Raw genomic sequence first — 17,395 nt, forward strand, 5'->3', positions numbered from 1 at the left:
TAATGTACACCCTGGGATGTAGCAGGTGATGGCTCATTTATTTGAATCCCTACCACTCCAGTGGGAGACCCAGATTGAATTCCAGGCTCCTGCTTTGGCCTGGCCCATTCTTGGCTGTTGCAGGCAGATAGGAGAGTGGATCAGTGGATAGAAGATACCTGTCTGTCTCTCTGCCTTTCAAATAAATAAAAATAAATAAATAATTTAAAAAGAATTACAAATTTATAGTTCTTACCCATCTGGAATACATTTCTCTCTACTATAGTTTATATTGGAATTATTTATATGACAGATTTAATAAGCTCCATTAGTCTGTGTCTTTCTGGAGAACAGTTACTGCCTGTCTCTTATTTTTCAGGCATTTTGAAAATAGTAGACACCTAATAACTATTTGTTAAATAATATTTAATGGCTTAATCCAAAGCATTCCTAGGAGCAAATTGGTGCTTAACTACTTTTACTTATTCAGTGAGTGATCAGCCATCATCAGCTACATTGAACATCATCTAATAGAAAGAATGCAAGGCAGAGAATCAAACTATGCATCATCATGACCTAGTCTCAATTGGGTCATAGCCAGTCTCAACAGCTGTTATCTCTATTTCTTGAAGTGCTATCTTTTCTTGGTTTCTAACAATGTTTTCTTTCTAGCTTTGAATCCACTTCTACCCAGTCTCTTTTGCTGTGTTCTTTTTTCTCAAACTTAGTCTTCAGGCTATCTGTTCCTTCTCTATACTGATGAATAACACATTTCCATAACTGGCCCATACTTATTCCCATTTGCCTCCTTGACCCATGTATCGTGATGTCTAATATGCCTTTAAAGCTTAACATGTTCATGCCTGAGCTTCTGCATTCTCCCTGACCCAGCCCTTACAGATGTCTTTCCCCATCTCACTAAACAACAACCTTTCATTTCCAGTATCTCAGTCTGAGCATTTTAGTATCATCCTTGACTACCCACCACCCCCATCAGAAACAAGATCTACTAGTGCCCTTGATCGTGGACTACTCAAACTCCAAAATGGAAAGAAGTAAATTTCTATTGTTAATTAACTACTCAGTCTACAGTATTTTGATACAGCAGCATGAAGATACTAAGATGAGACAGTTATCAACACAGTGACCAGAGTTATACTTTTACAATTACAATCATATAAGGTCTTTTTTTTCTGTGCAAAATGCTTCCAATGCTTTGTTAGGGTAAAGGACAAAATGCTCACTATAACCTCTGTGCATGAGATCTGGCCCACAGCATCCTGCCTCTTTCTGAAAAGGACTCTGATTTCTTTTCCATTTTCAAAACATATCCATGTTGTCCTCAAAGCAAGCCCTCTGTACTTCCTGCTCTCAATGAACAATCAATACTATGTCATTCTTTATTATAATGGCATGATAGTTCCCCCACATCTTTCAGATTTTAATGTAAGCTAATATTTTAGTAATGACGTCACTGTGATTCTACCTAAAATTTCAACAATGCTCTCTTCACATTTAATAATTTCTTAGGTATGCATAATTTATTTTTATATTATATATTTTGCTTATTTGTGTGCCACTTGGCAGTGCTTTGTTCACTACATTAGTGCTTGGCTTATAGTAAACACTGGACAAATATTTGCTGAATGATCATTTAATAGATAAATAGCAGCATTTGTTACACTATCATCAGATTCTTCTCTAGTTTTATTTGATAATTTGTGATCACACATAATAACACTAATTTTTAATAACAAGGCTTTTCATCATGAATTCAATTTTTTCTTTGCAAATTTCTTGGTTTAAAATGCTTCCGTAGTACAAGTTTGTATAAGACAAAATGTTACTTTTTTCCTAGTAAATATGATTTCTGAACACAAAGCTGTCTGGAGAAAATTCTGTTAGTAATTAGCATAAAGGTTATTTTGGCTCATTGTAAGTTGCTTCTTTATCCTAAAATGGTTTCTGAGCCAATCAGAAGATAGGAATTATGTTTTGAATGAAAGTGGTATATCTGTAGACAATTATGTGTTTGATTTTTTCCTTTAGTTTTATTGTCCTCTTTTTAAAATTTTTTTTTATTTTTATTTTTTGGATAGGCAAAGTGGACAGTGAGAGAGAGAGACAGAGAGAAAGGTCTTCCTTTGCCGTTGGTTCACCCCTCAATGGCCGCTGCGGCTGGTGTGCTGCGGCCGGCGCACCGCGCTGATCTGAAGCAAGGAGCCAGGTGCTTCTCCTGGTCTCCCATGCGGGTGCAGGGCCCAAGGACTTGGGCCATCCTCCACTGCACCCCCGGGCCACAGCAGAGAGCTGGCCTGGAAGAGGGGGTGACCGGGACAGAATCCGACGCCCCGACTGGGACTAGAACCCGAGGTGCTGGCAACGCAGGTGAAGGATTAGCCTATTGAGCCGCGGCGCTGGCCTATTGTCCTCTTTCACTAGAATTTTCAACCTTTTTCAACCTTCTTTCTTTTTTTAAAAATTTATTTATTTATTTGAAAGTCAAAGTTATACAGAGAGAGAAGAAAAGACAGAGATTCTCCATCCCTTGGTTCACTTCCTAAATGGCCACAATGATCCTAGTGGGTCAGACTAAAGCCAGAGCCAGGAGCTTCTTCTAAGTCTCCCACATGGGTACAGGGGCCCAAGGGTTTGTGCCATCTTCTGCTGCTTTCTCAGACACATTGGCAGGAAGCTGGATTGGAAGTGGAGCAGCCACGACTTGAATGGGCTCCCATATGGGATGCTGGGGCTGCAGGCTGTGACTCAACCTGCTGCACCATAGCACCAGCCCGTAATCTTCTAATTCTTGACCATGGGAATCATGGGTACCATAAATATTGAAGATGTAATCTGTTTAATACTTGGCTGAAGTATTTTATTAATAAACTGAATTTTCAATCTTCCCACTTCAATCTGTCTACTTTTTTGATATCAGGAACAGGAGAAAGAGAAGATGATGTTGAGGACCAAATTCATAGAATCTGTAATCTCTCTTCTAATATTTCAAAGCCCCAGAAAGGAGGAAAAACATTGCTGATACAGACAAGAGTCATTGGGCAGCTTTGCTCAGCATTTGATTCTCCAGTAAAAGGTGATATTCCAGAGCTGCTCTGCTCACCCTGTGCCAGACCAGCACAGTTAAGAGGATGGATGGTTTGGTTTGAATGAGAGATGATTTCATTTGCACATACATGCTTCCCTCAGGTCCAGAGGATATGGATGCTGCTTTAAGGACATTGGCTTAAGGTTCTGTTTTGTGAGTAACAGCCTGGCAAAGAGGATAGATGATAGATGTGGGAGAGACTCAGAGAAGTCTGCAGAAGCCAGAAGCAGAGGGGAAAATGAGAGAGCTTAGATCAAGCTCAGAAATTTAAGATCACAAGGATACAGTCACAGAACAAATAGGCTAACCCTAGGTGAATGATCATCAGGTAATATACCTGTCTTCCATGGCCCCAGGTCACTCAAACTGTCCTAACTCAGTGTATGATGTGCAGAGGTCAGCAAATAGTAGTCCTTGGGCCAAATTTTGCTTGCTGCCTGCCGTTGCAGGTCTTGTAAGCTAAAAATTGTTTTAAAATTTTTAAATGGCTGAAAAAGAATAAACATATATGTGACTCTTGAATATTATATGCAAATAAAATTTCATATAAATAAAATACTTGGGACACAGCCTTACCCATCCATTCACAATTTGAGTGTCATTGCTTTACTTTTGCAATAGCAGAGCTGAATAGTTGTAATAGAGACCATTTGGCCAATAAAGCCTAAAATATACTACCTGGCTTTTTATAGATAACGTTTGCCTACTCCTGCAGCACAGAAAAATGGCCTAGGGAAAAAGAAAGGAATCTGAAGAACTGGACCATACCCTGGAAAAAAAAAATGAATTAACCTCAAACATACCACTGAGTTATGGAATTCACTAAAGTTAACTGCATTAGACAAGAATTAGGATGGTCAAGGAAGTGCAGCTGATTCCAATTGTGTCACATGACTACTTAATGGTTCAATGAGGGCAATCTCAGTTACAAGGTATCTCAGATACAAGGTGGTAACTTGGTCCTTAATAGACTCAGTGCAGATTTACTCTCACTTCATGTGAGTATAATACTTTACAGCAAATCTCACACACATAAAGATCTTATTGCAGTCCAGGTTTATGAAACCTCTAGGCAAAACTGGGATATATATATATATATATATATATCTTCCACTTACAAGTCTGTTGGCAACCCTATTTCCATGTTTGCTCAGGCTGTTTTATTGCTGGCCTGTGCCACTCCAGGCTGTCCTTCTCTGTTCTCCATGGTGGTAAAAACTCTTACAGTTTCATCAAAAGATAAATGTTTGATAATTATATGTTTCATTGTTATGTCCTTGATATTTTTGAAAACAATGGTTAACCCAGTGGATAAATCTCTGACAGAACTTAAGCAGTAATATTTGATCATGTGTTTGTAGAATTTAAGCTATAGACTCATACTAGCACAAATTAATTTATAATAAATCACAAGTATTTATGTTCCATTTCCTTTATTATTTTTAAAATTTGTATGCAATTTTAAAGAACAAATTAAAATCCATAAAAATTGATGTTGATTGAAGTCACATCTGCATTTATATACCAACTGGGGAGGAATATGGAAGTAATAGTTTATCCCTTAAATTTAATTTTGCTTAAACAGTACTATGGATTAGGGGTTACATTCTCGTATTAGTTTCATAGCAAAAATATCATTGATATAAACTTCCTCCCCTGTTTATTACGTAGTATCAATATTAGGCAGAGTTTTTAATTTTATTTAATCCCTGACAATAACTGTGAACAGGTACTACAATTTAAGTTTTAAATAGTTATTTTCATTTATTTTATTTATTTGTTTGAGAGGCAGACATACACACTGAGAAAGCCCCCATCTGCTGCCTCACTCTCCAAGTGCCTGAAGTGACCCGGGCTGGGCCCGCCAAAGCTGGGAGCCAGGAACTTTATCCTGGGTGACAAGAAGCTAATTGATTGAGCCATTTCTGTCAACACCCAGGGTTTAGCTTAAGTAGGAAGCTGGAGTAGAGAATCGAGACCAGTGTATGATGTAGGACATGAGCATCTAACTGATGTCTTAAAACAGGCTTCATGATCCCCCTTTCAGTCTCAATGTTCAAGATGGGGAGAATAGTATTAATAAACTTTAACATTATTAAACCTCAAGAGTACACTGTGTAAGTGACAAACAGGATTTAAGCTCAAGTGGTTGTAACTTCAAAGCCTATGCTCTTAAGAGGAAGTTTAAATTCCAATTACTACTTGACTCTTTTTTTAATGTTTGAAATATGTTTTTGCAAATGATTGGTTTTATTTTGGCTTTTATAATTGTTGAATTTTTTTGGTACATTTGTCTTTACAGACATTGACCGCTGACTCTGCTTCTCTAACCCTCAAGGTTAAGAGGCCTGGTTTAGCTATGCCAGCATTCTTCTTGGTGAAGGAGATATGGCAAAGCAGCAACTGATTGTGCAGAGTTAACCTTGAAGTTATGTGATGTTACATCAGTTTTACTTAGGGATGTTTTTTCTCCCCCAAGGTCCCTTTTATTCTGTCATACAATTTGCTGTCAAACTAAATGATGCATTTAAATAGAATGACCAAAGATAATGACTGTAACAAGGGAGAGACCAGTACAACTGCTGTTGTAATGTCACTTTGATCTGAATGACCCTGTTATATTGTTATATTGAAGTCATGATATAAGGAGTGTCGGTCCATGGTAACCTACCACTGTTTTTCAGCCAAATAATGAAGTTTCTCACAGGGTGGTATTTAGAAAAAAAAAAAGGGTAGGTATTGGTTATAAGATAGGCTCAGGAATGATCATGACATTAACTTTAAGTTGAATATAAGAACAATGTATTCAAGTTAATCATCAGGTTGAATGAGATGAAGATCTGTTTATAGTGGAGGATAAAAATGTAAGAGAATAGTTATGGTCAGTAAATTGCCTTGGCTACATGTTGAAACAGAAAAATCAATTGACAAGATGGCTTTTTCAAAGAAAATTGAGCTCACAAGTTGGACTTTTATGGTGGAAAAAGCTATTGCACAGCTTCCATACTACTTGGCAATCTGATGCAGTGTCTCCTCTCTGTTCCTCCCTCCTGTCATTCCTTCTTTCCTTTACTGTAGGGTGAAGCTCTTAGAGACTAGTATTATTTGCCTTTCTATTTTATCTTTCAAGTTTGATACAATTTTAGCATCTGCACATACGTATTTGACAATTAATCTCCAAAAGAAATGGATTGTACTCCACCTTACCTTCTGTTACTTTTGTCCTGCATTCTTGCCCGGATTTGTTTCATAAGCTGTAGGAGAAATATCAGAGCACTTTCTTCTTAAAAATTTGCTTAATGATTTCTATATTTTTTTTAATTAATTCTGAGTTGAAAATCTTGTAATATTTCTCATAACACTTCTTTTTGTCCCTATTTAGTATATGATATATATATAGCATATATTTAATATATGCTATATATATCATATACTTAATATATGATATATGATATATGGACTTCACCTCCTGAATGTGGAGTCTATTGAAGGTAGATTTTGATTTTGTGATTTTTATGTGGTCTTGGAGTTTGCTTCCAAATTATTAAAATAGTATTTTTTTCCAATCAAAAGCCAGATTTAATGTGCATTTTTTCCTCTCTCAAACCTCATTAAATAATTATTTTGCATTTCTTTTCTGAATTATGTATCCTTTTCTCAACAAAGCAATATGTAATCTGTTGCTATTAGTCTTTAATATTAATTGTAATTCCCCTTTAATGTTGAAATTTGTAATGCTTTTTTTAAAATCAGGCAAAAACAATGTTGAAGTATCATCAATAGATCTAAAAACACAGTTTGTTAGAAAAATTCCTGTGTATAGAACTTGGAAAATGGACTTAAATATTTAATAGTAATTTGTAAATTGTAACTAAGTATCAGAAAAAGAAACAAGAAAATGTGTACTTGTTTTTTTTTTTTTTAAATGTGTTTTATTTATCTGAGAGGTAGAGTTATAGTGAGAGAGAGGGAGGGATGGAGAGAAAGGTCTTCCATCTGTTGGTTCACTCCCCAAATGGCCGCAATGGCCAGAACTGGGCTGATCCAAAGCCAGGAGCCAGGAGCTTCTTCTGGTCTCCCATGTGGGTGCAGGGACTCAAGGACTTGGGTATTCTTCTACTGCTTTCCCAGGCCATAGCAGAGAGCTGGATCGGACCTGGAGTAGCAGGAACTTGAACTGAAGTCCATATAGGATGCAAGAGCTGCTGGCTGAGGCTTAGCCAACTGCGCCATGGTGCCATCCCCAACATGTACTTCTTTTTTCTTCTGTCTGATGACTTCCCCCATTGAATTGATCTCCTTCTCAATCTTTGAAGAACTGAACTAAAATTCAGTCTACCACTTCCTCCCAATTTTGACAAGCTGGTTGTCTCTGCTTCCTGAAGCAGAGCTCACTGTTCCTGGTTCCTGGGTCTCTAAGTCCTTCCCCATCCTTGTCTTCTTAATTCGGTGTTTCTCCAAGTGTGATATTTCCTTTTGCTACATGTGCAATAATCACCATAATAGGAGTCCTATTAAAATACAAATTTTTTAAATCCTAGTCAGGTCTCTTTAAGGAGAAAACACCCAGTAGGGGAAAATCCTAGAATCTGTCTTGTAGCAAGACTCTTGAGCAAGAGTTAAACACAGAAAATTTTAGAGCTGCTACCTTAAATGATGGGCTATTTATAGGGCTTCCTATACACTTATGTTGTCCAAGAATATGTTGGATTTCTTCTGTTTGCCATTGTTTGTCCATGAGAATCAGACTTTTATGTACCCATGGGACACTCACAAACACCACAGATTCCCCTCCAGCCTGTTTTTCCTCTTGTCTTTCCTCTTTCAGTGATTGGCATCAGTTAGACCCACATAGCTGCCAGAAGCAGAACCTGGGAGAACCGAAACCCAGGTCCCTTCCCACTGTATCCGTTTAGTCACAGGCTTCTGCTTATTCTGCCTTCTAAATATCTGTACATCACATTCGATCCCCTCAGGTGCCAGCGCTACTACCATTGCTCTGGCCCCCACAGTCTCCATCAAAATCATTACAACTGAGATTTTATGTTTTAATTTCTCCTGTCTCTATTAAAGTCCTATGCATTTTTCTTTGATATTAACCCAATCTTGTCACTACTTATTTAATAAAAGCTGTCAGTTAACTCCCTAGTTTTTAGGGTAAAATATAAACTCCTTAGAGTGGCTTACAATATTCTCCTTCTTGATCAACTGACTTCTTACCACACTTATCCTAGTGCTTTATACACACAACCTTCCATTTCAGCAGATTCCACACCCTTGGATTCAGCCAGCCTCAGACTGAAGATATTGTTAAAAATTTGTGTCTGTACTGAACATCTGTAGACTTTTTCCTTGTCATTATTCCTTTAATTAAATACTATATTTCACCATTTTATATAAGGGACTTGAGCAACTGGACATTCTGGTATCCATAGGGTTCCTGGAACTCATCTCCCACAGATACCAAGGGACATCTGTAATTTGGTCCTACTAAACATCTTGGAATCTCTTCAAGTTTCTATGATGTTTCTTGCTTTTGTAGGATACTCTTTCTTTCTGGAACCCTAATCCTCATTGTATTAGCCCTACTGTTGGTACTTGACTTCTAGGTCTCACTTCCTCTGGAATGCCATTCCTCTCATCTTCCAGTGTGGTCACAGCATCACCTGCATCCCAGTAAGAAGGAAGAAGTGGGCATCCCCACCCCAGCTCTACTTTAACATTTCATTTTCTTTTATCATATGAAAGAATTGAGTCAAATAACCACCTGTAGCTGCAAGGGAGGCTAGGAAGAAAAGTATCTGTCTAAAGGAATGGAGTATCAAAATCAGTTTGGATAGATCATGATTCATCACTTAGACCAAACAAATTGTTGCTGAGAACAAAATTGAGATCCTGTCATCAAGAAAGAAGGGAAAATGGCCCAAGGGGAGGTGATCAATAGTCTTGCCAAATTTTCTCTTACATATTGACACCACAGGGAGTTCTGTAGCTGGCCTGCTGCTTAATCCAGACCTGGATACACTACCACCTTCAACCCCTGGGCAATTTCCAAAGTCAGAAGCAAATACCTTCAGGACTCTCCCAATTAAAGTTGATGTCTAGACATCCAGTGTTTGCTGCCTCTTAAGGGAGCCTCTTACTACTTTGCATTCTACTTGTTCCTGAAGCTGAAGGAACACTGCTTAAAAGGATTAATTTGGCTCGTGCTCCAGAGAATTTGGAAGGTAAACAACTGTTTCTTTTTTGTCAATATGGCAATTAAGAACAGGAAGATTAAAGAAAGAAAAGTAAATGCAGCTTTTATTTCTACAGTAGACTGATAGGCCAGTGAGTCACTGAATGGGTAATGAGCCCCAGAATAGTTTTGGGATGAACAAATCCAGTCTAATTACTTTATAGCACACTGTCCTCAAACATGGCATAGGCAGACGTCTGACAACCTATAATTGGGAATTTATGTTCATTTGGTTGTGGGATAAAAATTTTTAATACCAGAGACACAGATATGCATGAAAATTTGATATCAATTAAAGTAGATTTTTGGTAGCCAGAAAAAAATTTTACTTTGATTATTGTAAGAATAACTGATACTTTTGATTTTTTATGGATAAAGAAAATATAAATAGACATGTTACTAGAGTAAATGTTCCACTGGGAATATAAGTAGTTGATATGAAATCACAGTTCACAAAAATGAAGACTAGTTCTAGCTCTGTGATTGATTTGCCTATCAATGACCTTCACAAAATGCTTAATCTTGCTGATGGAATTTCCTCATTCTTGAAAAACTAACATTACCTTCTCCTCCATTAAGTCGTTGAAGGGTCCTTCTTGTTAGGAAAATGGCACAGTTTTATCTACGGCGCTATCTACACCATGATTTACATCCTAGGCTCTAGCCCCAGCCACCATTGCTGGAAGCCAGGTGGCCACGTGGCCCAACAGCTGTTGTCAAGCTCCACCCCCATCCTAATGGGATTTGATGCTCCTGCTTCCCTGCCTGCCCTCTGGCAAAGTTCTGAAAGATCTGTTCCTGAACCTGTGGCTCTCTTGGCTCCTCTCTACTCTCCTCTGGTCTCTTCTCTCTGCTCTCTCTTCTCCCCTCACTAGCTCCTCTCCTCTGTCTCTCTCTCTCTTTTAACCTTCTTTGTCCCTCCCCTCCAGCCTGCTGGGTTTTCCCCAATAAACCCTTTCCCTTACTCCGGTGTTTGGTGTGCTTTGTGACGGCCTAACAGAAATAGATTACTTCTTATACTTCCTTTATTTAATATGCAATGAAAGGCCGGCGCTGCGGCTCACTAGGCTAATCCTCCGCCTTGCGGCGCCAGCACACGGGGTTCTAGTCCCGGCCAGGGCGCCGGATTCTGTCCCGGTTGCCCCTCTTCCAGGCCAGCTCTCTGCTGTGGCCCCGGAGTGCAGTGGAGGATGGCCCAAGTGCTTGGACCCTGCACCCCATGGGGAGACCAGGAGAAGCACCTGGCTCCTGCCTTCAAATCAGCGCGGTGCGGAGGTCACAGCGCACTGGCCGCGGCGGCCATTGGAGGTTGAACCAACGTCAAAGGAAGACCTTCCTCTCTGTCTCTCTCTCTCTCACTGTCCACTCTGCCTGTCAAAAAAAAAAAAAATATGCAATGAAATGTGATAGACACTCAGTAAATACTTACTAAACAAGATACAGAATTAAAAATCAAGTGAAATACTAGTATATATGTGAAAGTGAAATCGGACAAGATCCCTGTAAAATTCACACTAAAATGTGACCCCTTAAAGTTCCTAGAAATGCTATCCAGGGTGCCACATGTGCTACCAGAATTTGGGGTGCCATACGATTTCACCACGGGTTTATTACTAAATCCCCAATATTAATAAGCCCAAGAGGGTTCTTGCCTAATATTTGGAGAATAATTCTAAATACTGGCACAGATAAACGAGGCAGCATGGTACCTTTTAAGCTTTTATTTAGTGAGAAAGATGCATAGGACAATGAGAGCTTTATTTAGGAGAGAGGTGAATAGGGGTTCATACCAAACACCAGGGACCAGCCACATGGAAGAGCATCTAGGCCTGTATCTGGGCCAGGAAGCCTAGAGCACATGGCCTGAAGGCCATGCGCCCTGGAGGCGTGGGACTACAGCAAGCCCCCTCCTGACAAGAGGCCAGGGAAGAAGAGCGGGCCACACCGTGTCCCGGCTTTTAACCCACTTCCAAAGGGGAGTGGTTAATTAACCTGATTGGCTGGTGGGCACCCAGGTGTGGCCAGGTAGGGGCATGAGGCCACACAGGGGTGTGGCGAAGGCATCAGGTAGGGGCATGAGGTCACACAGGGGTGTGGCAAAGGCGTGGTCTTCCAGTTCACAAATCTAACAATTTTAACCTGTATGCCTGCTACTTCAAAAGTAGTATGAATTACTATAAAGATGCAAGTAGTTGCAAGGTGTCCAGTGCATAACAAATCTTCCCAGGCAGAGGAATTAATTAATTCACAGGCTTTTATTGGGATTCCGCTCCCAGGCGAGGTTCACCGGTCCCAATGGAGCAACAGAGTGGGGGCTGGGGAAGTGGTGCGTCAGAGGTTGGGAGGGCTCCTTTTATAGATTCAGGGCATGGGGGTTAAAGGTTGAGGTGGGTCTGATCCTCACTGGTTGACCTTCAGGCACCCACGGGAACCTTGACAAGGACTTTTGTTCCCAAGAAGTACAGGTAGGGACTTCTCCATTCCCAGAAGTATAGGCCTTCCTTCCATGCGGATCCCAAAGCTACCATCCCAACGTTTTGATGATAAGAAAGGGAGCTATGATGAGTCTCTCTGGCTACTTCCTGCTGATCGGGGACGTCGTCTACAGGGGCCCGCTGGGGGCTCCGCAGGGACAGGCATGTATGGATGGAGAAGCATCTGGTTGACCGCTACTTTGGAGGCTTCCTGGATTGGATCTATCATGAGCCTGAGAGCACAAGCAGCGATCATTACAATTATCCCTACAGTTATTATGGGTCCCAGAGCTGGCGGTACCCAAGGGAGGAAAGAGGAAAATAGATCCCATCCTTGTTGTCCCTGGTACTCCTGTAGTCGTTTGGCAATGCGTTCCTTAAGTTGTTGTGCCGCGTTTCTGACCACTCCAGATTTGTTAGTAAATAAGCAGCACTGTTCCCCAAGAAATACGCATGTTCCCCCTTTTTCTGCTAGTAAGAGGTCTAATGCCCTTCTGTTTTGAAGGGCCACATCAGCCAGGGATTCAATCTGGTCTTGCAGGTTTATAAAGGCGGCTGCAACATTTTGTAGCTCCGTATTTAGGGTGTTTGCCAGTTGCTGTATCTGGGCAGTACCGTATGCCAGGCTAGCTACTCCTGACCCCACTCCTGTAAGAACACCTAGTGCCGTTAGAAAGGGAAGGATAATTATGTCCCTTTTAGCACGGGCGTTTTGCAGCACCGGTATTGGGAGATACTGGTTTTGGGGCACCACAGAGACCTCTGGAAGGACAATTACAGGAATACAGATATCAGTTGCATTAGGTGGTAGACAGCGGAATAGGGAGCTCCCCCACTGGAGGAAGTGACCTCCAGTTAAGCAATCTCCCGGCTTTATAGGGGTCATGGAATTACAGAGTAGAGTTGAAAAAAGGGTTGGGGGATAGTGAGTCAGGAGATAATGATGAGGTTAAATTGAAGCACTGGTGTAGGTTTTTTGGGTGAGGGAGATTAGTAAGTAATGGAAAAGTTGTCTCATCAGTGGGTCCAGGAGTAGAATTTGTTGGGACCTCAATAGTTGCCACAGAAGGCAACAGGGTGGAACAAATCCAGCAACCATCAGCCAGAGAGCTCTCAGAAGATTTGAGGAGCTGGTAGACAGCAGAGATATATGAAAGCCAGTCAGGGCATGAGAGGCGAGGTGGGTTGGGTCTCCGTGGGAGAGGTGGCAGGGGCCGCCACTGAGTGGTTATTGGTGACAAGTTTTCTCCCAGGTCCTTGAGCACCTCCTTAACCCTAGCAACCTCCCGTCGTCGGTTAAAATCCTGGTGCCCTCCCCCGTCACTATAGCCCCAGTGAGTGGTCGCTGTCATACAGACCTTTGATCCAGGGGTTTGCCAAAGCAGTCACGTCTGTGAACCCCACCACGGTGGACAGTTCCCTGGATTGCTGGTAATCCAGCGAAGGAACATCGGAATTGTGGTGATGTTCTCTCATAGCATGTGGCTGGAAAGTAATATAGGCGGGAGGAGCACGAACATGTGGGCAGGGACTGAGCGGAGACCAGGGTCTTAGGAATCAGGGGTAGGACCAGGAGGACTAGGATTATGGATAAACTTAAGCTTGGTAGGCCCCAGAGCAGTGGTTGTCCAGGATGATGGCGGTTCTGGGGGAGGGGAAGGTACCCTCTTGAGGCGAGATATAGGATACCAATTTTCATGACCCAGTAGTTTGGCTGCAGTTGGAGTGGTGAGAATTACGACGTGGGGTCCCGTCCAATGGGGATGGAGTGGCTGGTGCTGGGAGGATGAGTAGGACGGAGTCCCCTGGCTGGAGAGGCAGGACCTCTGGACCAGCTGGGTGATGAGCAGAGGAGATGGGAGATGTCGGTCAGCATGTTCCCTGAGAAGTGAATGAAGTAAGGTGAAGTAGGGGAGGGAAGAGGCCAACGGCGGGGTGTGGACCCACAGGTTATGGTTAAGAAGGAACGGTCTTCCATACATGAGCTCAAGTGGGCTAAGTCCCAGGGGCTTGCGCGGAGCTGCACGGAGCCTGGTGAGGGCCAGCAGGCGTAGCTGTGGCCATCGCATCCGAAGTTGGATGGAGAGTTTAGTAAGCTGGTCTTTAAGCCTGCCATTCACTTTTTCGACTTTACCCGAGGATTGGGGGCGGTATGGGATGTGTAACCTCCAGGTGGTGCCAAGGGCTTGTGTAACTTGTTGTACCACCCGTGATACAAAGGCCGGCCCATTGTCTGATTGGATAGAGGTAGGCAGCCCGAATCCTGGAATGATGTACTGTAATAAGATTTCAGCCACCACGGCTGCTGTTTCTGAAGTTGTAGGAAAGGCCTCTATCCACCGGAGAATGTGTCCACCAGGGTTAGATGTGATGTCATCAAAGAACAAAATTTCAATAACTTGAATTTCAAAGATCTAATTGGCTTATATTAGTGACTGATGAACCAAGCTGCAACCAGTTACAAAATAGAAAGGGGCCCACCAGGCATCCAGAACGATGGTGTTTTGTAAGGCAGCTTTAGCGTGAAGGAGGGAATAGCACTGTGCAAAAAGCAGGTTGTTTACCATCAGGTTATTTTCCTTGTGTGAGTTAAAGCTGAAGCGATTTCTTTATTTTACAGGCTTAGGTTTATGAAGCCAATTTAGATCAGCTGCTGTCAATCTATTTTTTTTTTTTTTTTTGGCAGGGGGGTGGGGAACTATCCTCTTTAGGATTTGGCTATCACCTTTCTCCTCATTTCTCAGAACGTCACATCACACGAAAGACAACTTAAGTCTTCCTTCTGTAAATGTGTAAGTTTAGCATAAGCGACTGTGTTTTGGAACTGTTGTTTTCATTAACATTGTTATTCTCTTCCATGTATGAATAAGCCCCATTTCAGAGGCTACCACTGGAACTCAATGGTTAAATTAAAACTACATTACAGAAATCCTTAATTTGCAATATTGTCAGTATTCCAGTTAGCCATCTATGGATATTGACTTCATCTACAAAATTTCAGAATTATTTGTAGGAATACATCTTATATATAAACCATTGGAATCATTAAAAAGCAACTTTGTAATCTTAGTTTTCTTCAAGGACCACATCACTGTGTAAAGGAACACATGGAGTAGCTTTTGATGTCCTGTGGTTCTCATTATCAGTCATTAGCAACTAAATTAATCAAAAACCAAGTTTGCTGAAGGGTGGCTGGGAAGAAGAGAACTCACTGATTGGAATATAATTTTGGAATAAGATTATGATGAGGTTTTCTGCTCCTATTTTAATTACTAGAAGACATAAGATGATGTGGCTCTTGTGGTGTGATGGGAAGCATTGCTGAGAGAAAATGCTGGGGGGCCAGGAGGTTCAGGTTCTTGCTGTTGATGCATCGGATTCAAGGAAAAGATGTAGATAGAAGTTAGCAGAGGAAAAAGATTTATTAGCAAAGTGAAAGTATGCATTCAAGACAGAATATCAGCACAGTCTAGACTGTGCTGCCACCCAGGAGGTTTGGGGCCTTCTGTTTATGTGATCTGGAGGCATAGGGGGGTGGTGTTTTGGGTGGGGTTTTTCAAGCAATGGCTGAAAATTTCCAGGAATTTGGTGATTGCCCAAGTATTATTTTAGCTGTTACTGTGGCTTCTCTGTGTTGCTCTTTTAGGGAAGCAACCCCCAAATTTAATTGACAATAGGTGTAAAGATGCTGTTAAGGATTTTAAATTACCTTGAAGAGGTCTGATCTCAACCAAACGGTTAATTTTTAACATTGCTTAATAGTTAATTATCATCCACAAAATAGTGTCAACATTGCAATAACTGTAAACAAAGATAATATCACTAGAGAAAAATGGCTGTCTTCCTATATACAAATGCAGACCAATAACATTTTGAATTACTTTCCGTTTTGTTATTTCATGTTTGTGATTGTCTTTTTACTGGGTAACCTTCCTGATTAAACCACAATGTATGTGTGAGATCTGCTGCCCTGGGGAAAAAAAAAAAGAGGAAAAAAGAGCCTGCAGTCACACAAGTCAACTTTATAGCCCCTAAAGAGGCTTTTATCATTTTCTACCTGAGTTATTAGCCTGAACGCTAAAGAATATTTGAAGATAAGAGTCAGACCCTGTTGAGACATGAGAAGTTTATAATGAAATAGGAGTCTTGAACAGTCACACTCAAAACATGGAACTTGCACCACACCCACAGGGTTGGGAAGCAACGAACAGTGAAGCATTTTCCTTACCCGGAAGGAGATAAAACTCTACTGATTGAAAGGAAGGAGATAATTGAATTTGATGTGACTTGGATTTAAATGCTAAAATGATCCTAAAAAGCATCTATTGCCACACACTCCTGAGAAGCTGAAAGTAATCCTAACAGACCTTAGTATTAGCTTTGTTTTTGGTTTTTATCATGTGGCTTAAAAAATTAAGCAGCTATTATCAAAATTAAGAAAAAAAAAGTCCCCCATCAACCTGATAATACATATTTTAAAGCTTTTTGGAGAATTCTTAATCTATGCATATTGATGTAGACTTGTATCTGTACTTGTTCTTTTATGCAACTCTGTATCTGTATCTACCTCTGAAGCTGTAACTATATTTATGTTGTCCGTAAGCTGTAACTATATTTATGTTGTCCGTCAATTCAAACTCAAAAACTACAAAAGCAAAAGGACATTATTTAGGGTCTTGGGAATTGGAATTTGGGAGACAGTATTTTGGGTAGCTCTGATTCAATGTTCCAAGGAATACAGTAAAAGTGAGCGCCTATATTGACTATTGAATATTAAGAAGGCACAAGGGCTATGTGACTAATAGAAGATACAGAAAAGAATGTCTCAGCAGGATGAAAATACTAAAGAAGTATGTTGGATAACCTCTTTTTAATTTTTTAAAAAATTACTTATTCTCATTAAGGAAAAAGGCAGAGAAAGAGACAGACAGACAGAGACAGAGCTGTTCAATCTGCTGATTTACTCCCCAAATGCCCACAGTAGCCAGGCCTGGGCCAGTCGGAACTCTATCTAGAACTCTAGGTGCCCCATGTGGGTGGCAAAATCCCAAGTACTTGAGCCATAATCTGCAGCCTCCAGGATACATATTAGCAGGAAGCTGGATTGGAAGTGGAGTAGGTATGTGCTGAGCTAGGCACTTTGATATGGGAGACATGTATCCCAAGCGGCAAATTAACTGATATGCCAAATGCCCACCTTATCTTATGGTCTCTTTAAGTACATCTAGAGTCTCTGATTGGAATGTATTCATTTGGTTGTTCTGATAATTTCAGATGCCAGTGGTTAAAGGATGGAGGTGATCAAAGTTCCCTGCTTACACCCTTTCCGATTATGGCCTCCAAACTCCATTTTAAAAGGCTCATTCAGTGCTTCTTTCTTTGAAATTTTTCATTTTCCCTCACAATGTTTAAAAGAAGTTGTATGGTTTAGGCCAGCACCATGGCTCAATAGGCTAATCCTCCGCCTGTGGCGCCAGCACCCCGGGTTCTAGTCCCGGTCGGGGTGCTAGATTCTGTCCCGGTTGCCCCTCTTCCAGGCTAGCTCTGTGCTGTGGTCCGGGAATGCAGTGGAGGATGGCCCAAGTCCTTGGGCTCTGC

At 41.1% G+C, this 17,395-nt stretch overlaps 1 protein-coding gene across 1 annotated transcript in view; it reads right to left on the bottom strand.

Annotated features, from left to right (window-relative positions):
• Nucleotides 1-12,683, bottom strand: part of LOC149126964 (syncytin-B-like) — a 56,723-nt gene extending 44,040 nt beyond the window's left edge. The window contains exon 1 of the mRNA XM_089331387.1: nt 11,997-12,683. Within this exon, the coding sequence (XP_089187513.1) occupies nt 11,997-12,683 (687 nt within the window). The remainder of the gene's footprint in view (nt 1-11,996) is intronic.
• Between the last annotated feature and the right edge of the window lie 4,712 nt (nt 12,684-17,395).

This window comes from Oryctolagus cuniculus, chromosome 4 (assembly GCF_051225735.1).
Source record: "Oryctolagus cuniculus isolate XC-2025 breed Fujian yellow rabbit chromosome 4, ASM5122573v1, whole genome shotgun sequence".
Lineage (NCBI taxonomy): Eukaryota > Metazoa > Chordata > Mammalia > Lagomorpha > Leporidae > Oryctolagus > Oryctolagus cuniculus.